Source organism: Chaetomium strumarium, assembly GCF_033439665.1.
Source record: "Chaetomium strumarium strain CBS 333.67 chromosome Unknown B0T15scaffold_5, whole genome shotgun sequence".
Lineage (NCBI taxonomy): Eukaryota > Fungi > Ascomycota > Sordariomycetes > Sordariales > Chaetomiaceae > Chaetomium > Chaetomium strumarium.
In genome coordinates this window covers 1,315,229-1,341,233 of record NW_026944433.1, presented here as the reverse complement: position 1 = coordinate 1,341,233, position 26,005 = coordinate 1,315,229, and the positions used below count along the sequence as shown (strand labels likewise).

At 57.0% G+C, this 26,005-nt stretch overlaps 9 protein-coding genes across 9 annotated transcripts; 3 read left to right on the top strand and 6 right to left on the bottom strand.

Moving 5' to 3' along the window:
* Positions 1 to 384: 384 nt before the first annotated feature.
* Positions 385 to 4,651, bottom strand: B0T15DRAFT_557884 (uncharacterized protein; the record flags this gene model as incomplete). Its single annotated transcript, XM_062870458.1, has 4 exons — positions 385 to 777; positions 844 to 4,190; positions 4,271 to 4,420; positions 4,490 to 4,651. The coding sequence occupies 4 exons, from the start codon at positions 4,649 to 4,651 to the stop codon at positions 663 to 665; spliced, it is 3,774 nt and encodes a 1,257-aa protein (XP_062720074.1). The 3' UTR covers positions 385 to 662.
* A 1,260-nt stretch (positions 4,652 to 5,911) lies between these two features.
* Positions 5,912 to 7,726, bottom strand: B0T15DRAFT_235219 (uncharacterized protein). Its single transcript, XM_062863007.1, has 2 exons — positions 6,567 to 7,726; positions 5,912 to 6,480 (listed from the first exon to the last, which is right to left on the bottom strand). Exons 1-2 carry the CDS (start codon positions 7,600 to 7,602, stop codon positions 5,993 to 5,995), a joined length of 1,524 nt encoding a protein of 507 aa, XP_062720073.1. The 5' UTR covers positions 7,603 to 7,726; the 3' UTR covers positions 5,912 to 5,992.
* A 28-nt stretch (positions 7,727 to 7,754) lies between these two features.
* Positions 7,755 to 10,182, bottom strand: B0T15DRAFT_568207 (uncharacterized protein). Its single transcript, XM_062870752.1, has 3 exons — positions 9,394 to 10,182; positions 8,192 to 9,099; positions 7,755 to 8,095 (listed from the first exon to the last, which is right to left on the bottom strand). The coding sequence occupies exons 1-3, from the start codon at positions 10,048 to 10,050 to the stop codon at positions 8,059 to 8,061; spliced, it is 1,602 nt and encodes a 533-aa protein (XP_062720072.1). The 5' UTR covers positions 10,051 to 10,182; the 3' UTR covers positions 7,755 to 8,058.
* A 1,570-nt stretch (positions 10,183 to 11,752) lies between these two features.
* B0T15DRAFT_494761 (uncharacterized protein) lies at positions 11,753 to 12,583 on the top strand (the record flags this gene model as incomplete). Its single annotated transcript, XM_062867042.1, has 1 exon — positions 11,753 to 12,583. One exon carries the CDS (start codon positions 11,753 to 11,755, stop codon positions 12,581 to 12,583), a length of 831 nt encoding a protein of 276 aa, XP_062720071.1.
* A 1,259-nt stretch (positions 12,584 to 13,842) lies between these two features.
* On the bottom strand, positions 13,843 to 16,156 carry B0T15DRAFT_235192 (uncharacterized protein). The gene is made up of 2 exons (XM_062863006.1): positions 14,890 to 16,156; positions 13,843 to 14,183 (listed from the first exon to the last, which is right to left on the bottom strand). Exons 1-2 carry the CDS (start codon positions 16,018 to 16,020, stop codon positions 14,160 to 14,162), a joined length of 1,155 nt encoding a protein of 384 aa, XP_062720070.1. The 5' UTR covers positions 16,021 to 16,156; the 3' UTR covers positions 13,843 to 14,159.
* Positions 16,157 to 17,620: 1,464 nt separating this feature from the next.
* B0T15DRAFT_536021 (uncharacterized protein) lies at positions 17,621 to 20,034 on the top strand. The gene is made up of 3 exons (XM_062869534.1): positions 17,621 to 17,924; positions 18,027 to 18,050; positions 18,109 to 20,034. Exons 1-3 carry the CDS (start codon positions 17,817 to 17,819, stop codon positions 19,831 to 19,833), a joined length of 1,857 nt encoding a protein of 618 aa, XP_062720069.1. The 5' UTR covers positions 17,621 to 17,816; the 3' UTR covers positions 19,834 to 20,034.
* Positions 20,035 to 20,494: 460 nt separating this feature from the next.
* Positions 20,495 to 22,049, bottom strand: B0T15DRAFT_494758 (uncharacterized protein; the record flags this gene model as incomplete). The annotated part of the gene is made up of 2 exons (XM_062867041.1): positions 20,495 to 21,948; positions 22,013 to 22,049. The coding sequence occupies 2 exons, from the start codon at positions 22,047 to 22,049 to the stop codon at positions 20,495 to 20,497; spliced, it is 1,491 nt and encodes a 496-aa protein (XP_062720068.1).
* Positions 22,050 to 23,286: 1,237 nt separating this feature from the next.
* B0T15DRAFT_235137 (uncharacterized protein) lies at positions 23,287 to 25,692 on the top strand. The gene is made up of 3 exons (XM_062863004.1): positions 23,287 to 24,023; positions 24,117 to 24,178; positions 24,241 to 25,692. Exons 1-3 carry the CDS (start codon positions 23,742 to 23,744, stop codon positions 25,376 to 25,378), a joined length of 1,482 nt encoding a protein of 493 aa, XP_062720067.1. The 5' UTR covers positions 23,287 to 23,741; the 3' UTR covers positions 25,379 to 25,692.
* B0T15DRAFT_235141 (uncharacterized protein) lies at positions 25,465 to 26,004 on the bottom strand. The gene has a single exon (XM_062863005.1). It carries the CDS (start codon positions 25,888 to 25,890, stop codon positions 25,552 to 25,554), a length of 339 nt encoding a protein of 112 aa, XP_062720066.1. The 5' UTR covers positions 25,891 to 26,004; the 3' UTR covers positions 25,465 to 25,551.
* Position 26,005: the final 1 nt, after the last annotated feature.

Here is a 26,005-nt window from a genome sequence, read left to right as displayed (position 1 = left end):
AGATAAGGCATATTTGCGAGCGTTCTGAGGTCTGGTAGGTAAAACCACAAGGGTGTGGTTGCCGGTTATAAAGGTTGCTCGGTTGGTCGGTGGGTTGAGTGTTGATCTTTCGCCAGGTGTTTCGAGAAGGTCCAACCGGAGAGCTCGTCGAATGTAGACAGGGCTGTGCCAGTGGCAAGCAGTGAAGACTTTGTGAAGATGGTTACCGAGGTTCAAAGAATGCAATTCAGATGAACTTTCTGTTTAGTATCAAGAGTGGCATGTCTCGGGGCGAGGCTCATGAACCCACGAGGTGCTCGTGATAGAAGAAGTGGTCTATGACGTCGGGTTCAAACATGAATTCAAGTTTGTTAGGAACGCAGGGTTAGGGCTGAAGTGGGCTATGGTTGCACTGCCTGTGAGGCTTGGCATTTATCTCCTTTTTCAACTTCAACATTGAACCCGCCTTTGACATTGAACTCGTCGAGCGCAACAACTACCTGTACGATCCTGCCCTTGCCTAACAGAAAAATATGATTATTAGGTATCATCCAACCAGTCTCGCATTACTCGCACATTTGTTTCTTTGTGCCATCGACCTCCTTTCCCGACCATAGCAGAACGCAAGACATGGGAAATGTTATCCCCGACATTAGTCGTACACCCTGAGATCGCTCTTCACCTCAAACCTCGGTCTCAACGTCCGGCTTCCGGCCATTGAGACTGCCCATCTTCATGACCCTCCTCGCAGCAAAGACGGCCTCGTCCTTAGCAAACTGGACATTCCGCATGGGTCTCCTGCTTGCAGTCAGCATCCAGTTGATTCCAGTCGAGTAACGACAGAATAAGAGCCTAAGAGCCTACCACTGCATCAAACCCCGCTGCTTCCGGTGCAAGTCCCGGCTCCGGCTGCGGTAGTCCTTGTATATCTTGATGGGGTTCTTGCTGCTGCTCGACTTGCTAGTCGCGCGGGTGCCTTCGCTGTCCACTGACTCGCGCCCGCCGTGGTTGCCCCGGTCCCGGTCCTGTTTCCAGGTATAGTTCCCTTCGCCGCCCCGATCATCACTGTCCTGCTCCGTCCTCTGTCGCTGCTTTCCCTTATCATAAGTAGCGTCGTTGACGCCCAGGTCAACCTCTTCGTTGTTGTCATCGTAGTCGTCATCATCATCATCATCGTCATGATCATCGCTGCTCTCCTCCTCCCCCGGTCCATTGACCCCGTCGACGTCGAAACCCCGCCGCTGCCCATTCTCCTCCTTCTTTAACAGCGCAGCCGGATCCTCCCCGAACGCACCGCTCCACTCGGCGCCATCCCTGGACAGCCACTTCTTCTTATCTTCCTCGGGCGCCATGGCCAACACATCCCTCCCGTGCGTCAGGCTCTCCTCATGCAGCTGCTGCACGACGGGCGGCACCTCTGGGTGGACGTGCTCGGCACGGACGCCCTCCGAGAAGCAGGCCTCCCACGTCTCGATGGTCTCGCGCGAGTTGTCGTCGCTCACGAACCGGAGGTGGTCCCGGTCCGTGCCGGGCTTGAACCGGCCGCGGAAGCGCAGCCGTCCGACCTCCTCGATCTGCAGGTCCGGCACCGAGTGCACGTTGTCCTGCGTGATGTAGTTCTGCGAGAGGCGCATGCCGTTGTTGCAGCGCCAGATGGGCAGGTCGAAGTCCTTCTCCTCGGCGTCGGGCACGTCCTGCAGCCAGATGGAGGCGAAGATGTCGGTCTTGCGGCGCTTGCCGGTCGGGTGGAACTCGAAGAAGACGGGCGAGCGGTAGCGGTACCGCACCGGCAGGCGGATGCGGCGCGACTTGGGGTGGCTCTCCGGCGAGCCGCTGATGTCCCAGGTCAGGCCGTTGCCGTCGTCGTCGGCCCTGCGGCACACTCTGCCCGAGACCGAGGCGGAACTGCCGCCTGTTCGGAGACGGATCTTGGTGTGCTCGCTCGGGCAGTAGCCCGACGTGCTGATGCTGTCTGAGGTGAACTCGAAGGTGCCGATCTCGCCGAAGCCGAGCTGGGTGGGCGGCAGGCGCAGCTCGACCGAGCGGAAGAGCAGACTGATGCGGACGCGCCCGAAGCCGATGCCGCCGTCCAGCGGGTACCAGCGCGTGACCTGGCTGCTGGTCTGCAGCACGTCCGACAGGCGGAGCGGGACGACGCCGATGATGGGGTCGTGCTGCCTGTTGCGCGAGTCGCGGACGGTCACGGTGACGATGCACGAGCGCCAGTCGCGCACGAAGCGCTCGGTGCCGGCCTCGAAGATGGGGCGCGACGAGACCACCTTGGTGCGCGTCTTGTACACGAGCTCGTCGTTGACCAGGATGGTGCAGTACGCGCTCGGCAGCTTCTTGCCCTGCTCCTCCTTGTTCTCGCCGGCCTCCGGGCGCGCGGGCTCGTACTCCCGGATGCCCGTGCGCCTGCCGCCGCGCGAGCCCTTGACGTTCTCGAACTCGAGGTTGACGATCTGGTGCACGACCACGCTGAGGATGCCGCTCGGCCAGAGCGGGTCGGGCGGCGTGCGCACCACGGCGTTCTCCTCGCTCGTCTCGAGGCTGCCCTTATCGTCCTGCAGCTCCTTCTTGTCGCGCAGCTCGGGCGGCAGGCTGGGGTCGCGGCCGTCGGTGAGCAGGGCGCGCCGGAACTGCGTCTTGCCGAAGAAGCCGACCTCCCAGTGCAGCTGGCCCGGCATGGAGCTCTCGGCCTTGACGCCCCGGAGCTGCGACACCTGCGGGAACATCTTCCCCGGGTGCTGGATCAGCTTCTGGATGCTCAGCTCGACCTTGCCCACCACGTCGTCGGCCGACGACCGGTCGCTGTCCCAGAGCTCGAGCGACAGCTGCTCGTCGGCCTTGAGCACCTCGGGCGTCACGGCCAGCGCGCAGCTCTCCTCGAAGACCGGGTTGAGGTCGTCCTGGATGACGCGCGTGCAGTACATGGGCTTGCCGAACTTGGAGAAGGACACGCAGATGTACGGGTCCGACCCGCCGCCCTCGCTGCCGCGGCTGTCCTGCTTGCTGAGCCCCGTGGCCTTGTGGATGCGGATGAACAGCACGCCCAGCGCGTTCGTGTCCTTCTTGATGTCGTCGCCCTGCAGCATCTTGCCGACGTCGAGCGTCATGGACTTGGGCGCCACGTACATGTTGGCCGCCGCGGCGATGGCCCAGTTGACAAAGTTGGAAATGAGTGGCAGGTTCAGCACGTTGGCGCCCTTCTCGACGAGCGGGACGCAGCCGGCCTCGACCTTGGGCAGGCCCATCAGCGTGAAGCTGAGCGTCTTGACGAAGGGCGGGTTCGGCGCCAGGGCGACCCGCAGTCTCACCGTCGCCACGAGCCGGTTCAGCTCGACCCAGATCGGAAACGGGATGCCGAAGAAGCCCTTGACGCCGAGATAGAAGATCAGCTGCATGCCCATGTTCTTCGCCTTGGACGACACGTCCCCCGACGAGGGCAGCGAATGGTACGCGACGGTCGCCTCGAGGTTGTAGAAGTCGCCCCCTTCCTCCTCGGCCGCCAGCTCCTGCGGATCCTTCACCTTCATGTCCCGTCGGTGGATCTCCTCCTTCAGGTCCTGCACGTGCGCGTCCGGCAGCGCCCTCAAGCTCAGAATCCGCAGCGGATTGCTCCCCTGGTTGATGTCGTTGACCTTCACGTGCTCGATCACGCCGGGCAAGCTCGCCTGCATGACATCCTCGAGCGTGTCGGCCACGGCGGCGAACATGTCCGGATTGATCAGGCCCCAGACCAGCCCCACCAGCGCGTTCAGCCACTCGACCGACTCCGGAATCAAGTTCACCACGGCCGTCTTGCCCCGCTTCTGCTCCGCGCTCCACTCCGTCGCCCGCCCCTGGCGGACCAGCTCCTTCGCCCACAGGAACACGCCTGACGACACGGCCGCCGCGAGCGGGACCAGCGCCCACAGACTGCCACCCCCCAGCGCCTTGCCGACCAGCACCACGGCCAGGAACACGCCGCCGCAGAGCATGTTGGCCCGCGCCTCGATGGACGCGAACATGGGCTCGTAGCTGACGCTCGGCGTCGGGTGGAAGAGGACGTTGGTCTTCTCGCCGTGGATCGGCACGTCTGACGTCGCGCCCTCGGCCTTGGGGTCCGGAGGCGCCGTCACATCCTGTGCGACGCGATACTCCTCGCCCGACTGCGAGGCTTTGGTCTGTTTGGTGGTTTCTTTGCCCAGGTTTGCATTGGGGATGGTTAACTGTCGCCGAAGGATGTCAGCGGCTGCGTACATCTTTAGAGGACTTAAAAGGGGAGAGGAGGGAGGTTCATAGGCTTTACCATCGGGTCCTCCGACGCCTTCATGTGGTGGGTGTCGATATCCTCGATTTCGACTTCCTTTTTCGTGACGGGGTCCCACACGGTGCGCCGGTTCTTTCCTCCCTTTTTCTCCTGTTGCTGCTGCCCCGGCTCTTGCTCCTGCTCCTGCTGCTGTTGATGTTGTTGCTGCTGCAGCTGGCGGTGGTGGTGGTCGCCGTCGGCCGGCTTCTGGTCCTGAACCTGGCCATGCTGCTGGGTATGCGACTTGAGCTCGGCGTCAATCTTGGCGTCGCGGTCCTTCTTGTCGCGGTCCAGACCCTCAACGAACTGCTTGATGTTGGGGATCCGGTTAGTCCCCGAGTAGTGCTGCCCGGAAGGGTAGACTTTCTCGTCTGTGTTCATGGTCACGGTGGGTTCTCGAGCTGTATAAACGAAAGACAGAGAGAGATAGCGTAGGATGGATGGTGTGCAGCAATAGTCTCCTGGCTACCCTACCTACTGTGTAGGTTGCATCAGTGATGGAGAGGTCGACAAGGTCACAATAACTGGGCACTGATATGGGCAGGTGAAACCGGAAACCCTCTGCAAGCCAGGCGGGCCATGTCATCATACCCATAGTTCTCAGCCTGCTACAACCTGTAGCACAGCACAGCTTGGGCATCGCAGGTAATGCTTGTCTTGTCCTACGTAGCTTACAGACTAATAACGGTGCTAGTTTCTTCTTTTTCCGAGATCCGCACAAACGGAGCTGACACCAAGCCATGGGTAAGGATTCAATGGGCTGAAAGGAGCCATGTCCGGCTTGGTCTGACTCTGCAGTTGCCGCTTTCCCGTCGGCGTTGGCGATGCGAAAGTGGATGATGTAATAGCTGAAGTTTAAATCGAGAGCGGGTCTCCACTTTGGTCTCGTTCAACGGGACGTGGGTCGAGAATGACGTCGTTAGCCGTTCGCTTGTGGCCTGCGGCACTAGTTGTATCCGGTAGCCATTTTGTATATGTACATTACATGTACGCTATAGTATTGTACAGAAGGTGACAAAACACAGTGGAATCGCTGAATTACCTGGCTTACAGCGTGTATTGAGAAATCGGAAACCATCACGGGTTGCTTATCATCAAATACGTTGCCTTATAAGGGGGATACCGCCGGTAGTCCGAGCCAGCACACTATCTTATATACTAGGCCAGTTTGGATCACTCCGAGAGAAGAGTTGGTACGGCAGGTACTGTGTTTATCTAGAGTACCGTGGTATCTCAAGAGTCATGGCAGAAACGTCTCCGTCTGTACAAACTTTTCTCTGTGGTTAGGACGTGCATACAGCAGTATACACTACTTCTCCGTCGGTACAGACAGTACCTATCCCATCAGTGCAGCATTTCCTCCGTCAGTGCACTTGTGTCAGTACGAACGTCACCCTCCTGTCAATATAGACATTCTTCCATCACACACACCTGTTCTTTCCATCAGTATAGAAGTGCCTTGCCGTCCGGTAAAGGGGGAACTTTTACGTCAGATCTGAGCGCCGCATACGCCGCTGCAACCGTAGCCCGTTACTGCGGTAAGGTAGCTCGAGGGTAGGTAGGCGGGAGTCCATGAATCTCCCAACGCAGTGGACTGATCAGCCCAGCCATCATGCCGAACAAGTGCACAATTGTCAAAACACCCAAATGTTACACCAACTGTTCTCAGTCTCAACAGACCTTCAAACTTTACGAACTAACCACCTCTTCCAAACTCCCTGCTTATAGCGGCGGAACCCCTGGGTGCCCTCTTGGGTCCCCCCCTCTGTGTAGCTCCAGCCACTTGCGGTCCAACACTGACATGGCGCCCATTCTCACAAGCCTACTGAAGTCCCACATGACATATCCCCAGTGAGTGAGGTTGTTCGGGATGAATTCTCCGTACAGGTTGCTATATGTGTTGTTCCATAGGAACGTCCAGGCAAAATTCGGTGAGCCACTCTCGACCTTGACGACATCGTCGCTCCATTGCACTGGACTATGGTCCCGCGGCCGTTGCTGCAGCCTCTGTCCCGAAGAGATCTCAGCCTCTCGCTTGGCCTGCTGGGGTTCTTTCCACCAACAACATACTGGATCAAAAGACCCGTTGTCGCCCACGTAGGTTTGCATCGTCGCAACAAGATCGTCGTGGGTTTGGGTCCGGAACAGGACTTTTTCCAATGGCTCTAGGCCACAAGCCAGAGTACCCACTAGAAGATCGCTCCGGTGCTCTGAAGAACGCAGTCAGTCATTCCCGTTGCTTGTAATCTCTTGCTTCGGTCCCTTTTCAGTAGGGGACTTTTCGAGGATGACCTACCTTCATTCTCCAAGTCGAAGGACCCGTCGGACGTATTAGTTCCTCCTTGGTCCTTGAACCGGGGATTGTCCGGGTGCACATCCCACTGAATGGCACGAAACACATACTCGTATTCCTCCATGATCCAGTCGCAGATGCACGCCACTTCCTCGATCTCCCAGGGCTCCATGGTATCGAAAAACCCTGTCATAGACAGAGGTACTCTGTTGCCCCAATCTGATCCCTCGTCATCCCCGCACGTGGCCCGGCCAAAGAGGCAGCAACATAGCTGGAACCGGTAAAGGGCGCGTACAACTCGTGTCTCTTCGGCCCTGCTGAGCAGTGGTGCGTAGTATTCGGTTTTGGCCATCTTGGCCAGATTCATCGAAGCCCAGCTCGTGAATCTTCGAGATAAGGGTAGGATGACGTTCAGGTGGAAGAAGATCAAGTACTTGACTTCGTGTTTAGGCAATGCCGCGAAGGGGATCACGCGGTCCGACTGAACGCGGGAAGACCGAGCCCGATATGTGTCGAGGAAACGCCGTAGTACATCTGGCCACTCGGGCGAGTCAGGATCTAGACTACCGACTATACCGGCCTGATGCACAGCACGCGCCTCAATCGCGGCGTCCCCAAGGGCTCTCTGCAGCCAGCTGCACATAACAGACTTGTGGTCTGCCAGATACTGTTCGTGGAACACGGGAGACGCATTGACGAGGGCGAGCAGCTCCCGAAAGTCCAACAATAACAGCACTTCCCGCCGGATCTCGGCTGGGAGGTTCTCTAACGGAGAACGCCGCTTGTTTCGAGCAGAATCAGAGAAGATTCGAGACCAGTCCCGCGAACTGATTGCTGCAGGCCAGTCCAATAAGAACTGACGCAGCAGTTGCTGCTGGATATCGACCGGGAGATAGTCCAACGGGGACGCCGGGGAACCTTCCATGTCTGACGGAAATCCGAGACAATTCGAGACCAATCCTAATAGATCGTGGATTGTTTCAGGTCGGTTGCCGTGATCCTGGAATCCGGAATCTGGAACCAGGCCAACTCCATACATTGCTCGCTGCTCTCTGTTCTGTCACGGAGATGCCATCCAGCAGACGTCAGGGATAAGAGTGCAGCGAAATTGGACGCGTTATTAGAGACGACGCGAACTCCCGTGACTGGCCGCTCGTACCCCCCCCCCCCCCCCCCCCCACTTATTAACTTCCAAGCTTTTGAACGCACACCCGACCGCTTGCCGGACGCGATCCCGTTCGTGTTCCCGGACCGGTCGCCGCCTCCGAAACGCTAGTACCTACCTTAGCTTACAAACGGCGCGCCGGCGACGGGAGCCGGAAGGCGTCGCCGCGTCGCCCATTTCACTTCGGTTCACACCCGTCGAATCGTCCGGGACTTCTCGCAACGCCTCGTGCGCAGTTGCGATGGAGATGCATTGATGGCGCCCAGGATCCGTATTCCGTCCCCCAGCGGTCGGCGCAGACAAGGCAGAATGTTAGCACCTTGGACTTGATCAACGGATCCAGCCTTTTGCCAAGTAACTACCTAGACTGCGAGACACGAGTGTGAAAGCCCTTGATTACAGGCTGTCATCAAGCAGCGGATCCAGCCCGTGTATATAGCTGCAAGTGTACTCCACGTCATACCAGCGTTGCCAAGTGCTCTTTCTCGGCTCCGCTCTGTTGGGTGCATCCTTGCGCCCGAATACAAACTTCTCGGCATTCTCCTTTATCTCTTGCTCCGCTTCGTCCACCCAGTCATGATGTCGTGGTATACTATTTAGGATTGCGCCCGGGTTCCATCGCCAGGGGTATGCGGGCTGTATGGACAAGCCCGCCAGACCGCCGTCCCTTGCCAGGGGTCTCAAGAACAAAAGAATAGACGAGTAGCCCTTGATTATCTGGTGTCCCTGGTCCTTTGTCAAATTCTGGCGGCGATTGGGTATATCATCACTATGGAAGTCGACCATGACGAGACGAAAGGTAAGCGCCGGTGCCTTGATTTTGTCCCGAATCCAGTCGACCGTATCACGCCAATCCCGTATCGCGGCAGGTTTGCCATTGGGCCAGCCGCGGGGCACGTAAGGGGGAAACACCAACTCCAGAAAGCGGAGGTCGGCGAGGCAGCGGACTGGGATGATGTCTCTGAGGAACTCGGAAGCAAGGAGACGCTCGTACGGGTAAGACGGCGTGGTGGCGGTGGTGCCGGCCGAGTCCGGTGCTTCTTCATATCGCTGATCGGCGGGTAGATCCCAGGGCATCAGGGCGTGGAAGTCGTAGATGATAAAACGGTTCCCGGAAAAGAAGACAAACTGGGCGTCCCGGCACAGGGCGCGGCAGACGAGAAACAAGTTGGTCGGGGGCGCCCAGCAGTGGCAGGTGGAGGTAAAGGCGCTATGTCGGCGGCGGCAGAAACAGCCTGGGGGCCGCTCAGATACGCCGGGCATATCGACGTAAGCATTGCAATGGATTCGCCGGCAGCCATGGTGGATATCAGGCGGGCACCCGCCTTCGCTGTTGGTGCAAGGCGGAAGGCATATCTGGTAGCCCCGGTGCTGTCTGCTTAATGTGACTTCTTTCCAGGGGGTGATCAAGTCGGTATACTCGAGGATACGGAGACGTAACTCGGGCGGAAGGGATGTCAGGGCCGGCGATACCGTTCCAGCAGGCCTTGGGGAGGCACGGCAGGCTTGGAGAACGGCTTCTTCGGCGAGCCGCTGGAGTGGACGGTTCCATTTTTTGCCAAGTCGTATATGGCAATTTTTGAGGCGTGGGAAGACAGCGATAGGGGCGACAGCAAGCCGACCTACGTCGAGTGAATGTTGATGGTCGGGATCGATGTCGCAAACCAGCGAGAGCTCCAGGCGCCCGACGCTAACATGAGACGAAAGATAGGTTGCGGTCTCGCACCACTCGCTTAACATCGGTTGAGTTGCTCGCTTGGCCGATGCCAAGTCCAGCCCGTCCAGGTCCATAGCCAGGTCGAGCAAAGGACGGCGATGCACGGTATGGTGGTACTTGCTGGCGCAATAGGAGGCATCGGCCCATTTGCTTTTGCGCCTGGGATGGAGATAACCGCAGCAACTGGGGGGGTGGTTATACGAGTCGGTGGGCTGGTGGCAGGAGGACTCGTTGAGAACGACCTTCAGACTGGTCAAGGAGGCGAGAGTGGTTGGCGATAGGGCCCGGAGAGGCTTGAGGGAGCCGTGGTGCGAGTAGAAGATGACGAATCGGTTGGCCGAATACAGTAGGGCGGCGACTTCGGTGTACAGAGTGCGGCAGGATAGCAATAAGCCGGCGAAGTTGCGCGTCGGCGGCGGGTCGAAATCCGACTTCACCTTGCGCGATTCCTTGCGGCCGTCCAAGTAATAGATGCATGCATGCCCGTCAAACCGCGCCACGCCCGTGTGGAGGTATATGCGATGGCGGATGTGGGCGGGGAGGCGCACAAGAGTAAGACTTGGGGGCCGGGACAGCTGCTCCTCGACCTCGCCGTCGAGCGACATTATTGGTAGTAGCAGTTGTTGCGGTAGCAGTTGTTGGTAGGCTAGTTGTTGGTAGTAGTTGTTGTTGTTGGCGGTGCAGCCGGTCTTGGTTTGTTTCTTTTTTGGGGGACAACTTACAAGCAGGAGAGGTGGTGATTTTTTATTTTTGGTCTTTCAACCATCTATACCGCTGCGTCAAAGCAGGTACAGACCGTGCAGACCGCGTAGGCCAATCAGCCAGTGCCAGGCCAGAAGTTTAGGGCCCACACACAGCCCGTGCAAGACATGCCAACAGTCCCAGGATGCCACCTGATCCGGGCTATACGGTGGTATGGAAGATGAGGACAACCCGAGAGTGGCAGCCCCAGGATAGGGATCGGTTGAGGCATGAGACGGAGACGAGAGACGGTCGAGCGCGGCGTGCCCGGTAGGCGGAGCGGCCTTGGCTAAGTACCTACCTAGGTACCTTGGTCCTTATGTCTCTTACTGCAGCTTCAGGTTAGGTACCTAGCAGGCTGGTCCTCTATTGGTACCTACTCTACTAACTAGTACTGCCTCCCTACCAATGTTCCTAGGTAATAAGGCAAGTACACACTATGCAGGAGAAGTAGCGGAGACGGCCCGTTCCGGTACCGTGTAACCGCCCGTGCTATCTCTAAGTCCTGACTCCCGACTCCCTAAACGGTGGGCTGGTGACCGTTGTCTCGGCTCTCGAGTTCTCTCTGAAATAGCCTATAGGCCCTGGTCTTTGATCATGCCTACGACCGTCGAATGGATGGCAAACGACCGGAGGACCAGCGGGCCGCGGGCGTGAGAATCGTGGCATCTCAAATTCTCAAGCAAACCGTTATGGTTGGTGCGTAGCCCGTAGCCCATAGCCCGTATAAAGTCGGAGCAATTGCTCACCTCTGATGGTGAAGACATCTCTCATGCTAATACTATCAATACCCATAAACAAACGCATTGCATTCCTTCTTCTCTCCTTGCTCTCTGACGCCCTCGCTAGTCGAGGCCTGGTACACGTTGCTTTACCCACCCACCCATATACACACACACATACATACACACACCCCACAACACTCCCTGGACGAGCAGTCTTGTTCTGATCAATATTATCAACCTTGCGTTCTTGACATCGAATTAGCAACTTACGTTGCCTGTCCGAGTCGTTGCGATGTCGGTTCCCTACGACGCCGAAATAAGCTTATCCCCACCTGAGTTCGTCAGCTGGTCGGACGTTGACGTGAAAGGTTCCGGCAGCTTTACTACTTGGAGAAAATGGGGCTAGATCGAAGCGCGGGTGGGCTGGGAGCATGCACTCTCCTATGCAAGGGATTACTACCTTTTACATATCGGCACTTCCAGGCGAAGTTGGCCGAACCCAGAACGGCACCTGCCTGGCCGCCGCCCTGGTAGTTGTATATCGCGAGCCCAATAAGGACTGGACCGCTTGGTCTGGCGACAAGAGCGTGGTCTTCATCTCCACCATTCCCCGGGGCCATCCATAGGATGGCACTAGCGTGTATACCCATATAAAGGAGCACGGCACCGTGACTGGAAGTTGGCCTCCCAGTACGATATAGTGGTCCGCGACAAAAAGGGAAAGGGGCAGGATACACTCAGGACAATCGAAGGTCCTATGGCAATCTACGCCGAAGACTCGGCTATCGATATATGGTTGACGTACCGGGACACCTACATAGCGAATTAGGAGATCCAGGACATGAGCATGCTCGTCTACAACGTCAAGGGCTTCAAGACTGAAAGACTCGACAAGCATAGTCGTCCTACCGAGTACTGGGCCGTCATAGCAGAGGGCCAGGTATGGCCGTGCGGACCTCGCGAAACAGACCTTTATAACAAGAAGCGGCCTTCTTGCCAAGAGGTTCTGGACAAAATGAACATCTACTGGCGCTTCGGTAATATTCCCGCTAAGGAGCCTACGCCCGAGCCTCAGTTGCCGCCACTGCCACCCGGATACTACGGAGGAGGAGGCGGCGGCTCCGGTTACCACCCGGGCTATGCTAGTGGCCCCGTTCAGCCCACGAGCTACGGGTCCAACCCCTTTACATCGGACGCTGTGGCCGGCTTGGGCCTGGCCTATACCCGAAAGGGTGTCGCTTATAATGCGGCCAAGCGTGGGAAAACTCCCGTTCCTCTCAACCGTACTAGCAGTAGCAAGCCAAGCACCAAGGCCGACCCCCCCGGGAGTCGCAATGCCCGCCCTCCCAACACCAATCCCGCCTCCTCCCTGAGCGACTCGCTTGGGAGACTGTCCCTCAAGGACAAGGGTCACAAGGGTGCCGGTGCCCCCGTCCAACAGCCAAGGGACTATGCCGTTCGCGCCTACGGCTACCACGCCCAGCCCCAGGGCACCGCGGGGCCCGGCATTGGCGGTAGGGATATTATGAAAGTCAAGCCCCCGGGCAGCGTCTCGTCAACTGCCACCGGGACCAAGGACTCCTGGCACGGACAAGAAGCCACCCCGCACGGGTTCGGGTTCGCAGGCCGCCCCGGCTGGCCAGGAAGTGGCCGCTCGTCACAGCAGAAATGATAGGACTCATGGGAGTCTTAGAACCGTCCGGGTCGGCGGCGAGAGGCGCAGGTAGGACGTGGAGTCGTGTGTGTATATATGTATGTGTGTATGTGCATGCTAGGAAGTCCACCCGCAGGTCGGAACTCGCTGGACGTACCCCCGGTCAGGTTTGACAGAAAACATAGAAGAAGAATGTATTCCCCGGTTCTAGTTGCATCACATGGGGCTGGATTTCATAGTATTGCCTCTAGGACATTGAGCAGGTCTCGGGGGGATTATACGCTCATTATTTCCTGCTTAGGGTAGCCCTAGGTGCTAAGTAGGTAGTTGTAGTAGGTAGGTAGGTAGATAGAGAGGTAGGTACCCAACTATGAGCTATAAGCTGGTCTCGGAAGTTTATCACTGCCACTGCCTACCAGGTATACAAAGCGAAATCTCTGGCGCTGCACGACTACGCCATTGAATGCATGAACAACCTCCATCCTAACCATTTAAGGATTCAGGCTGACTATCTTCAGCGCCTTTCAACTTGATAACTTCCTGGCTTCCCCTTTAAGCCGCTTGCAATCTGCATCTCACAAGTGCCTGATCACTGTTATCCCCCACACGAAAAAGAAAGAAAGTTAGGTACTTTTTCCTCCTATAATTCGGTCGCCGTTGAGGTAGTATTTCAGACGTTTGTCGGGGAGCTACTATTCGTCGACATTAACCCATTAACGTATATTATCAGCGAGTGACCCATATCAGCGAGTGACCCACTGATAATATACGTTATTGGAAGGTTTATCAATTCAGTTGTCCTAGTCTCCCTTAGTTGCTAGTACCAATCTAGACCGTCGGCCTCTAAATTGCTCTTTATCTCCTACTTGTATATATACGAACTTCTTCCAGATCTTATAAATGGATAAGGAGGAGTTTTCTAACTAAATGTTCTCGCCCTTTTATAGATAGTTGGCCTTAACAGCTAATACCATTCATTGTATAAGGTAGCTTCCAATGCTTGAAAAACTACCTAATAGTTAGAAACGGTTCCCTAGTGACTCTATAACTGCTAAGTTAGCAATTCGACCATAACAAAAAAAGTAAGCTACCAAGTCCGGATTCGCATTGTCGCCCTCCCTGGAAAAGCGACTCAGCTCGTAGCCCTTCGTCGTTGCTCAAAGGGTGCGGTTTTTTCATAGCGACCAGTTCTAGACTCTTTTAAGTAGACGGAGAACATTTACACGCAAAAATACCATACATAACCCTAACCACAAATCCCACATCGCTTTCTAGGCACCAGTAACTCGAACTCGAAGCCCGAATCGTATCGACTTTTAATCTAAAAGAACAGACCAAGTTGAACATAAAACTACATCTTTAGTTACTTTATTTCATTGCATTTTCACCATCTTATTTTTGATAATCCATCATAAACCGTCGGATCTCATAAAACATATACACATTCCATCCGATAACCCCGACCCGGCCCAGGTATCAAATGCCATGCTTCGCTGCCCCGACGCCCCGCTACATAGGTAGTATAATCCATACAAGAACCAACAACTCCATGGAACTTAACTATAGCAAATGTAGACCGCCGGACCAAGACAGGTCAATCAAGAGACAACGTCCTCGCCTTACATATCCCGCCAGGGCACCCATCCTCGCCCACCAGCCCGCATATCCGACACCGGCCGCGCCGTCATGGTAGGCGTACCCTCGTCCATCTCGACGTCATCGCCATCCCCGTTTCCGGCAAACGAGGAATAAGGGAGATAGCCTATAGCATACTCGCGTTTCCCGTACACACCACCACCCTCGGATTCGTCCTCCTCCGACGCAAAGCTGCTCGCGTCCGACATCTCCACGTCCGCCCCAGCCGTTCTGTTGTCGTTGTCGAAGACGGAGTCCCGGCTGTGCAGGCTGCTGGCCGAGGCGCTGGTCGTGGATTCCACGCTCGGCGTTGGCGGTTCGTCGACCAGGGCTGCGCCGCCTAGATGATGCATGGGTTCTGGTGTGAGGCGTCGTACGCTGCTGCTGCTGCAGGAGGAGGAGTCCGGGGTGGAATGTCGGGTGGGTATCAAGGAGGATGGGATTGGGGTGAGTTCGCGGGTTCTCTGCGGCTGGAGCAAGGGCTGTGATCGGGGTTGAGATTGTTCTTGAGGTTGTGGTGCAACAGCTGCTGGTGCTCGAACCACAGGGGCAGGGGCAGGGGCAGGGGCAGCAGCTGTTGCGGCACGGGCACCAGGAGGCACAGGCACCGCGAGGAGCGGCACCTTTTGTTGTGCCTGTGTTGCCTCCGCAACGGCTTTTGCCAGTTGCGCCTGCGCCTGTTGATTCCTCGTCCTCGGTCTTGGTGCGGGGACGGCGAGTACAGGCACCGACATGGAGGGCTCCGTTTTCACGGGCTCGGCCGCCCCAGAAGTCCTAGTAGCAGCGCTCTCGCTCTCCTCGCCTTCCTCATCCTGGCCGATTGTCCACACCCAGCGGCGCTTCTTCTCACGTCGCTTGCCGCCCCGCTTTCGGATCCCCCCGCCCGTCGGCGACAGCGCCATGGGGGTGGACGCTTGCATGTTGGCCATGCGCCGCCGCATCTCCTCGAACGGTCCGGGAGTCTGCCCACCATCGCGCGTGTTGTCGCTAGCCGCGTCGGCCATGGCCAGGTCAAGGCTGCTATCCCCATCGTCGGAGGATGAGGTGGAGGGTGAGATGGGCGTGGCGTCCTCGGCAAGGAGGTCGATGTGCGACTTGGTGTACTTGCTGGTCGTGATCTCTTGCGTCAGCGGGCTGTTGTAGGCCACCCGCCGCGCTGCCTTCTCTTGCAGCCGGAGAGACTGGCGCCTCGGCGACTCGGGGGATCTTGTGCTGAGCGGCGGAAGGGGCGAGTTGCGGAGAATGCTGCGCAGGCTGCGTGGGTGGGTGTAGGGCAGTTTGGTTGTCCCCGTGGGCATGCTTGTCCGCCTCTTGGGGTGCTGCGCTGCCGGAGCTGGCGCCCGTGGAGCTTCCGAGACGGCGGTCGCCGGCGTTGCGCCATCGAAGGTAAAGACCTGGGTCCCGGTCTGGTCTGGCGGTTGGGCCGACAGGGGCGGTGTCGCAGTCATAGCTGCGCTGGGGAAGCAGATCTGCTGCGCGACTGCCGGGGACATGGGCTGAGCCGTGATGGGTGTGTCGAGGTAAGGTCCGCGATACGGCGTGGGCGTGTTACGGTCCTTCCCCGTCACACCCTGTGTCTGCAGACGCAGCATCGGCCTCCTCCCCAGGATTGCCGTTGGCGGATTCTCCTGCACCGGCGTTGACCTGTCGACAGCAGTGGCGTACACATTTGATAGGGTATTGAAGGCCGTGGGCGACTTGACGTCGACCGCGGCAGCAATACATCTCGAGGTCCGACCAGTCGAGCAATTAGCGGCAGCCTTGATCTGCAGAGACAGCCTCGGTCTCTTGGGCGGATCCGATGGCGACGTGCTCGACATGGCGAAAAGAGTGGGACCGAACCGGAGAAGGCCGTGAATTAGGAGGGCTAATTAAATATAGGCAGACCACCTGATTCCCTAAGCCAGCTAGGAAAGAAGGTAGATGCGCGGGCGACCTCTCGGTTGGTTCCAACAGACAAAATTGTGATCGGATCACGGGCGCCAGGAGGGCGGAACCGCAAGGGGAGGGCGGCTATATGTGTATTCGGCAGAGTTTGGTTCAGTGTTGCCGAGTCACCACTCACTGTGCCCCCCCTGGCGGCTAGCCGAGCATGGGACGAGCAACCGGAGGAGAGCAGAAGCGCCAGGCTGGTTCGGACGAATGCATGGGTCACTGGTGTCTGCAAAGCCCTGGCACACGCAGTAGTTACACAGTGGGAATACCCATAGCTGCGAGCCTGAGCTGCTGCTCAAGTCAACAAGACTGTGCTATTAGTCGGACACACCATCGCAGCAACCCCTCACTCTCCGAGCAAGGGTGGGTGTGAACGCGGAGGCCCTCAACATTTGCCATGCACAACGACCTCGCGGACGTGTGTGGTTGGTTGTTGGTTGAAGGAAGCGGTCTTTGTTAGTGGTCTTCACATTTCCTGCAGCTTGCAGGCACAAGCGCCCCCTCGTCCAATCATCTTGATTGGAGCTGTCCTGGATCCACCTGCAGGCGAAGTCACAACGCGTCTATTTCCGCCAAGGCGAATTTAGAAATCCCCATTTGGCAATTGACTAGCTTGACTTCGATCCATTGCCCAAGCCAACAGACGCGGTCCATTTTCCTCGCTGTTGGTGTCTTCCACAGTTTGAGGCTAGCCTTTGCGAGCGATAACCGACTGGGCATGCTGCATATGACCAACTGAAGGATTCCAGTGGCATTCCAGAAGGATCTGCTCTTCGATCACGAGAGTGCAACTTTTTTCCGTCTTGTTGTCGAGTGACACGAGCCACCCTGAGCCACCCTACACTATGTAAGCCAAGATCATCTGAAGATATGCTGCCACAGCCACCCCGAATCGTAATTCAGGGCTGGGTCTCCCGCTTGAGGCCAACCTTGCCGCCGGACCGCCCCGTCCACCTGAACTCCATATATGGGGGGAGCCTTGCAGCAGGCGGTGAGCGGCAAATGGGTCGATGCAGAGTAAGCAGGTCCGCTCAACTAGAAAAAAACGTGAACTATGTCCCGCACCCAGCACCCATGGCTCCTCGAGAGCAGGAAAACAGTGACAGATCCACCCGTCTCTCTGCCGGTATACACCCCGGAGGTGTTTTTGGCCCACCGGAGGTTGGGTAGGCACGTGGTAGGTAGAAAGAGAAAGTGTACTGTATTTACTTGAGCCCTGGTCGCGACGAGAATAGGTCCAGACCGACAAGATCTGCGGAACCGGGTACGTAGTGTTGGGGCCCAGCCCTTCTGACGACATCGAGTCACTGAAATTGCTGGGTACACAGCTAGTGATCTGAGGCCGGTGATAACTGACAGTGGCGACGAGATCAATCAATGGTTCTGCGCAGACATTGTAATCCGTATTGTCGAGTCGATGGATCCGGGAGAAGAACCCGTTAAAGTTGAAGTCTGTGGACCCACATGCTAAGACTTCAGACTGCATTTCCACCTCGGACCCAGTCGTGCACGAACAAGTCCCCACTTATCTGAGCCTAAAAATAGCGTTCCAGAGGGGCCCCATTTCAATAGTCGCGACCCAGAACCTTGGGTGCTTGGTGAGGGAGCAACATGGAGGACATCTCAACAATCCGGAAACACCAAGTCAATAACCACAGAAAATTGGGCCGGTGCTGCTTGGATGACATGCCTCCTCCGCACACCGCCTGGAGCCGCAGCGATGGATCTTCCAGCTGCTTTGAGTAAGAAGACGCCACGCCGCAGAGACGACCGCGTCATTCTCCATTTTGTACAGCCTCCTCCCCCCAGGTTTCCCTTGTCTCATCTCACGTAGACAATTGAACTCGACCTGGGACATTCCGTCTGACGCGTTGCGCTCCGTTCTGTCTAGGACCTCGACTGTTTCTATGCACAGGCACGCAGCTCCACCGCTCTGTTGATCGCTGTGGCGCCGATGCTTACGCGCGCAGCAGTGCGTCGAGAACCAGCAGCCGTCGCTGAGGACGGTGCCCCTGGGCATCAAGCAGAAGGGCATTCTCGCCACCTGCAACTACGTGGCCCGCCGGCATGGGGTTAAGAAATTGATGCCCATTGCCGAGGCAAAGCGGATCTGCCCGGACCTCGTGCTTGCCGATGGCGAGGACCTGTCGCCTTTCCGGGACGTGTCCAAGCGGCTTTATAACCTGCTCCGGTCTTACTCATGGAATGGCAAAGTGGAACGGTTGGGTCTGGATGAGATATTTCTGGACGTCACCGATCTCATATCTTATAATGTGGAGCTGCTAAATCGGAACGCCCTGCAACACTCCTATTTTTGTCTCTCCCGCTCGGACCCGGAGGTTGGCTTCGAATTCGACGCGACGTCCTTTGCCGGATGCATCCATGGAAATGATGGCGGTCCAACCGATGAGAGTGCGCCGCGTACGCGGCTTCTGCTCGCCTCTCACCTCGCGAGGTATCTGCGACTGAAGATCGAGGACGAGGGTTACACCACCGCCTGCGGCATATCGACTAGCAAGCTACTGGCCAAGTTGGTTGGCGGCAAGAATAAGCCGCGGAACCAAACAACCCTCCTTGGCCTCAAGCCGGAAGATGTCTTATCCTTCATGGACGAGCACAAGCTCCGGAAAGTTCCCGGGATAGGCGGCAAGATCACTCGGGTGCTGGAAGGCTTCGTCCTCGGCAAGGAACCCGAGCTGGACATCCACTCTATGGAATGTTCGACCACGGTAGGCCAAGTTCGTACCCACCCTGGCATCTCGCCCCCGGTCCTCGAGCGGCTCTTTTCCGGTCCCGGCTCGGAAAAAGGGCTCGGCAACAGAGTATGGCTACTCCTCTACGGCGTGGACGACACCGAAGTCAAAGCAGGCCGCGACGTGCCCACCCAGATCAGCATCGAAGACACCTTCAAAGGCCTTAACGACCCTTCCGATATCCGCCGCGAGCTGCTCGCCATAACAACCTCGCTCCTCCGGCGCATGCAGATCGACCTTGTCGAGGACGTCGACAGCACCGTCGAAGGGGGGAAAAGGAGATGGCTGGCCCAACCCAGAACAATCCGCCTCACCACGCGTCCCTACACTCGCCCCTCCGATGATAAGCCCTACAACTGGGCCCGCAGCTCCCGCAGCTGTGCTTTGCCATCTTTCGTGTTCAGTAGTACTACCAGCTGCAGCAGCAGAGAAGAGATCGCCGAGCGCCTGGTGAACGACACGCTCTTGCCGCTCTTCTACAAGCTGCATCCTCAGCAGGGAGGCCATGATGGTGGGTGGAACATCGGACTGCTCAACGTCTGCGTGACCAACATGTCCGGCGGAGAAGGGGCCGTGGTGGGCGGGAGGAGGGACATCGGGGAGATGTTTAGGCGCTATGGGGAGCAGCTGAGGGAGTTCACAGTCTACGACGATGATGGAGAAGGGGAAGTAAATGATGAACAGCGTGCTAGTGGTGAGGGGAGGGTGGAGGATGAGGAAATGGTAAGCTCTGGCGCGGCGGAGCAGGAGGAGGCCCACCGGAGCGACGGTGATGAGGATGAGGATGAGGATGAGGATCAGGATGACGGAGATGGTTCGGAGCCTGGATGGGAACCCGATGATACGCAAGATGACGACCTGGATAGATGTCAGCTGTGTGATCGGCTTATTCCGAGGTTTGCCTTGTTGGCTCACCAACGGTATCATAGTATGGAGGGTCCCTAATAATTGGACTCTTCTGGGATGATAGCATATAACAAAGCATGATGATACTGGAAAGTATGTAGTCGGTTGGCCTTTGGTTCTCGTGTGGCGACTCTTGCGCGGTGGGTAGCGTTGTCTCCATTCCTAGCTGGGCGCAGTATGTAGCCTAAGGTTTGTTTTACATCCAGCCTTTGCGCTGTGAAGACGGTTCGGGGGACAGGTATACCTATCTACCTACCTGAATTGAGTAATCAATATACATAATGGTATTTGTTTAAGGATAATCAACTACAGATCTAGGATATAGCATCATCATGTCTACGCTGCTGCTTCATCGCTGCGTGATCCTGGTATGAGTAAAGGATACTGTCAAATGTCGCCAGCCAACCCAACGCCACGCAGGAAAGACATATACGGCATCGCACTCCTCCTGGCTGAGACTCCGACACCCAACTCAACAGTAATTAGTCGCCTCCCTTAACCCGTCGGCCACCCCAACTGGCTTTATGCCCTCAAGTTTTATGGCATGTGCTTCCGCTCCTGCGAGGAACCCGTTGACGTCTCTGAGAATACCAGACAGCGCCTCTTGCCCCGTTTCTTGCGGTTTCGTTGATTGTGCGAAACACGTCCGATTCTAATCTCTCCTGGCTGTGACCCGCTCTGCTGTTGTGCTGTGTTCCCTCTATGTCCCAGCACGACCCCGCTCCAGCTTCAGCAGCAACTCCTCGAGCCTCTTATTCCCTGCTTCGAGTTCCAGCAACCAGTCAGCCGTCTTTTTCAGCGTAACGGCTCTGCTGTATCCGTTGCCTTTGATATCCGGCACTATGCGCTCGAGGTTCTCGTAGCCCGATTTGATGATGTTGCGCCGCTTCTGCTCGCTCTTGATGTGGTTCTCACGCTTTTGCTCCTCCGTCAGATTTTCACGGGGTCCCTTGCCCATGGATGACCTGCTGCTGCTGTTTGCGGCGCCGTTGTTTGGATTGCTACTCCCCCCGGCGGCCACCCCTGATTTGCGTCGCTTTTTGGTGCTTCCGGCTGATACTGCCTCGGCCTCGGGGGTTATCGGAATGGGTGGTTTCTTCCTCCGTGGCCCAGACGTTGTTACCTCTTTCTTTATTATCGTCGGTGTCTCGGCCAAAACGGGTGCTGAGAATGTCTGCTGCATGTTCTGATCCATACTCGCTTTCCCGGATCTGCTGTATTTCATCCGCTTCCGAGAATGGGTTAGTTCACTGTTGCCTGAACCCTTTGGAATCGTAGGGTTCTGGCCCATTGTGTTAGATTGTCTGGTTGAGTGTATTGCCGCGTTCGGGGATGTGGGTGACCACGAAGTAGGGCTAGGAGCTCGAGTTGGCGCTGCACTGATGTTCCGTTTGAGACATCCAAGTGTTGCGAGTTGCTCTGCCATCATCGCTTCGGTGGTCTCCCTCTCCGACGCGGGCACGAAGTTGTGGTGGCTGAAGTTCGGGTCTGATCCGAATCGCACCTCCTCAACCGGGCGGCGCGGCCGGTGCACATACGTGTCGCCGTGCCCGAGCGCGCTGAACACCGTGCCGTTCTGGCGTCCCACGCGATGTTGGCTGGGCGAGAACTGGTGGGGATTTCTCGCGGATGGCTCGACTGGTAAGTTTTGGGATGAAAGCAAAGGCAGAGAAGTTGGTGCCGAAGTTTCTTGTGACGTGCTGAATGACATGCCGAAGTTGGGGGCGCTGGTGCGGGAGAGGACGGTCGCGGCGGCTAGGACATCGGCCGGTGTACTTGAACTGGCAGACTCGCGCGGAGGCTTCTGGAGATAGCGAAGACTTGGAGCAGACGTCATCGTATGTGGTTGTGACAGCCTAGCGGACAGCGCATGCGGGATTGTCTCCCCGGTCGGATCCGGCACGACGGCCTCGACCAATGTTTGGTTCACAGTTCCATATGACACATTATGACCGATGATTTCTGGGGGCAGGCGCCACTCGCTCGTGAAGATACCGCCCAGTCCCTCCCCAAGCCAAGGGTCCGAATAACCATTCCTATTGACGCACTGGAAGAAACTGTCTAAATACTGTCTTTCGTCGTTATCGAGAAGCTCGTCGGTACCCGCCAGCGGCGGAACATCGAAATCGAGGAGCGGAGAATGGCTTACGCCAACTGGGGGTAGTCAGTCAGCGGGACTGGTTCCTAGCAGTCGCGAGACGGGATACTCAAGACTAACATCCGAAAGGCAACGTTTCTGGCTGTATAGGGTCCATCGCCGGCGGCCTTCACAGACCATTCTGGCCCGCGGCAGGGGAGTGAGGGGAGCTTTGTGCGAGCAATTGGTAGGTAGGAGCCAATCTCTTGGGATGTGTCAGAAGGGAGTCGGACCACGGGCAGCCAGTGGTTGTCCGTTTCGAAAGGATGCTCGATCTACAGTGGCGCCGATTTAACTTTAGCCAGTGGAAGCAATAGTGGAAGTGCTCCGTACGGAGGTCGTGTGCCAGTTAGGGCGACGCCCAGCAATGCATAGGGTAAGTTAGGTATTTGATCTGACTTGTGGTGTGTTGAGCCTTTCCGATGATGCAGGCAGGGGGAGTCGTAGGGGCACACGCAAAAATGGGACCTCTGTTTTCGCGCTGAAGAGATGTTTCACGGAGTCCCTTGCGACCAGCTGGCGTTGTGCGGGGAAGGAACTTCCCTGTGCCTTGAAAATGGAATGGGCCCAATGAACAGGGGTCATATTATGCTCGGAAAGATGCAGAGAAAACTTGTCTAATGTAGTCTCGAGACGGATGCTCTTCCTCTGGCCCAGTCAGGTGCAGCACAGGGAATCGCTGCGTCATTTATTCATTGTAAGGTATTTGGTTCAGTTCCTCGAGTATCTGGGCTGGAGGCGGGGTTTATAATAAGGTGCAGATGGGAAGTACTAATGCGCTTTCGTCTTTGTCGATACGGCCGCAAATGGCTCGCACCCTCGATAGATACTAGCTGCCATTATTTGTCTCGTTCAGTTCTAGTGAGCTGGGAGAAGATGACATTATCTACATATAGATGCTGTTTTCAGTAGAAGTTTAGGTAAGGTATGTATGTATGCTAAAATGATTCGGAAGCATGCATGACGGTGTTGAAGAAACACCGGAATCACATGCAAACGGCAGAGCCCCGCACAATGGACCTGACGACAGGGGTCAAATTCCCATCACAGGCAGTTTGGGCGATTGCTAACAGTCTGGAGCTTAAAGTTCCTCTCCAACCTGCCTTTTGGCGGAGTGTAACTAAGTCTGCCGAAGCTGACACTGTCAAAATCGAGCTCGTGATTTGAACCCAGTACACCAGAAGGACACAGTACTCGGAGAGCTTGGTTTTTCGGGCACTCGTCCTGCTCTGCCAAAAGCAGTCACATGCCCGAAATCACTCACTGCAGGGGAGATCTGTGGGGACGGGGGTGACACGCCAACTGACGTCGCAGCGGATCAACCTGGAAGTTCCCGAGCCACACCATCTTTCAGCTGCCATCAATCCAAACCCACAACATCGAAGCTTCATCCAGAGTATCCCAACTGAAGTTGGCTTTCTACCTGTAGCAGAATTGTGTATAGTGAACTACACAGCAAGGGTTGAAATCGCTATCGGCTGCATTGGGGGTGCTCTGGCGGTTGGCATGGATCCGCGTGCTCGGTCTTCGCTGCGAATCTAGAACCAATTGCCTGCCTACGTATCCCGAGGCTTGCCGGCGATCCGTCCACCAGCGCAAAGCTGGAGCCCTTGATGAAATAGCAGCTCCATCACCAGTTTCGCGCCTCTTAATGTCTAATTTCTGCCACATCCTGGAGACAGACCGGATACACCCTGCAGTGGAGCACTGTTTCAGTTGAGAAGCTCGGGAATCCAGGACAGCCGGAAGTCCAGTGTTATATCTCGAGCTCGGCACTTCCCAGGACCAGGAAATACTCACACACCGTGTCATGGCGAACTCACCATCCACCTTGTCATCGACCCGAAGGAAATGGGACAGCAGCATACCCCCCGTGCTCCGCCCGGTGGCGCGTGCCTACCTCCTAGGATTAGCAACCGCCGTGGGACCGAGACTGGTGGCTCTGCTGACCCAACACGCTCGCCGACGACGCAGAGACAAGCTGGAATCGTCATTTGTGACAGCACTGCAGCGTATCCTCTGGGGTGGGCTTGATTGGCAGGGCTTCCCCATCTTTTGTGCCGCCGTCGTCGGGGGCACCACGTTTATCGAGGTGAACCTGACCCCTCTTCCTCCTGTCATACCCCGATAGGGTTATTGCAAGTTGCGCGACACTGACTTGTGCCAACTTTATTTTATTTCTCAGCGGCCACTCAGAGCCTTGCTAGACCTGTTGACCAACGATCTCTCCGCGGTTGCCCGGCGGAGGTGAGTCCTTGGGTTTCCGAACCCCCTCGCCCATCTCGCGATGCTGATAGGTGCCTATCTAGAGTCTCGAGGTGGTTTGCCGCCTTCGTTGCGGCCTGGCTGAGCTTACGGCTGTGCCAGTCCAAGCGGTCCCCGGCTTTCACCGACACCATTGCCGAGTCCGGCTCCGGATCCGGATCCAGGTCCAATGCCATACCGGGGACGGGTCCCAAGACGGTCCATTATGCCGGCCGCACACTTGACCTGACGCTCCTTGCCGTTACGAGCGCCCTGGATGTCGTCGTCGGCGAGCTATGGCATCGTCATAGACTACGCCGGCAGGCCGCCGGCAAATGGACGCCCGTCGAAACCGCCATCGGGCGTCTCACCGACCCCGCCATCTTCGCCCTCTCCAGCGGCCTCATCATGTGGACCTGGTTCTACCAGCCCTCACGTCTTCCGCGCTCTTACTACAAGTGGATCAGCTCAGCCGCGGCCGTCGACACCCGGCTCATCGAAGCGCTCCAGCGCTGCCGCGAAGGAACACTCCTCTACGGCCGCGACACCGGCCAAGCCCCCTTGCTCACCTCCATGTGCACCGAATATGGCTGGCCAGCCGAGTGGGGCGACCCGGCGCGCTCGATCCCCTTCCCCTGCGAGATGGTGCACATGGGCAGCGGCGCGTCGTGCGAGTACCACGCGGTCGTGCGCTTCCTGCGCTCCTTCCGCTGGGCCTTCGCGCGCTATCTGCCCATCTTCCTCTTCCTGACCGTCCGCAGCCGGTCCGTTCGCTCCCTGCGACGCGCACCCCTTTCCGCCGCCCGATCCTCGGCTTTCCTGGCCACCTTCATCACCCTCTTCTACTACGGCGTGTGCCTCGCGCGCACCCGGCTTGGCCCCCGCCTCCTGCGAGGGAAGGACGACGTCGCGCGCCGCCAGCACATCGACGGCGGGTACTGCGTCGCGGCGGGCTGCCTGCTGTGTGGGTGGAGCATCCTGCTCGAGGCGCGCGGCCGGCGGAAGGACATGGCACTGTTTGTGGCCCCCCGCGCGCTGGCGACCCTCTTGCCGCGCCGCTATGCGCTGGACAAGCAGTGGCGCGAGACGCTTGCGTTCGCGGCGAGTACCGCGGTCGTGTTCACCTGCGCCCTGGAGAATAGGCGGCGGGTCAGAGGGGTGGTGGGGTCCGCGCTGGGAACCGTTTTCGCGGACACGGTTTGATGATGAGCTGCCACCATACGTAATGTTAACTTCTTCTATTGTTGTTGTTGTCGTTGTCGTTGTTGTATCAGTATTATCCTGTTCGATACCATGAGACTTGCTGCATGGCTAGGGATAAAGAGGTGCACTTTGCCATAAGATGGCTGGTTATGCTGTTGGGTTCGGGTGGGACGCTAGACGATTGCATGTACCACTATATACTCGGGAAGAGTCTCTGCTGGCGTTGCTGAGCTCGTAGAGGCAGTCGAGGGCCAGGGGCACCGTTGCCCAGTTTGATTGGCTTGATCTTGGGCGTTTACGGAGCTTTGGTCGGTATGTGATCGGAAGCAAGTCAATGAACGGGAAAAGGTGCTAGAGTCCGCCATTATTAAACTTCTCTTAGTTGGTTCTAGCTTTATGGCCAGACGAGAAGCGAAGGTTGGAGAAGGTGTCGACCCATTATTCAAATCGACTAATATTCTACCTCGGATCCGAAACCAGCCGATCCAGAAGAGGCATCTCCAAGAAAGCATTCCCAACGCCAGGGATGGTAGAACCACATCCCATATTTTACACGTACATAATTACCCACATCTTTCCGTTAAACCAACAACAGGATGCCAAAACCAAAACCAAAACCAGGCAAAA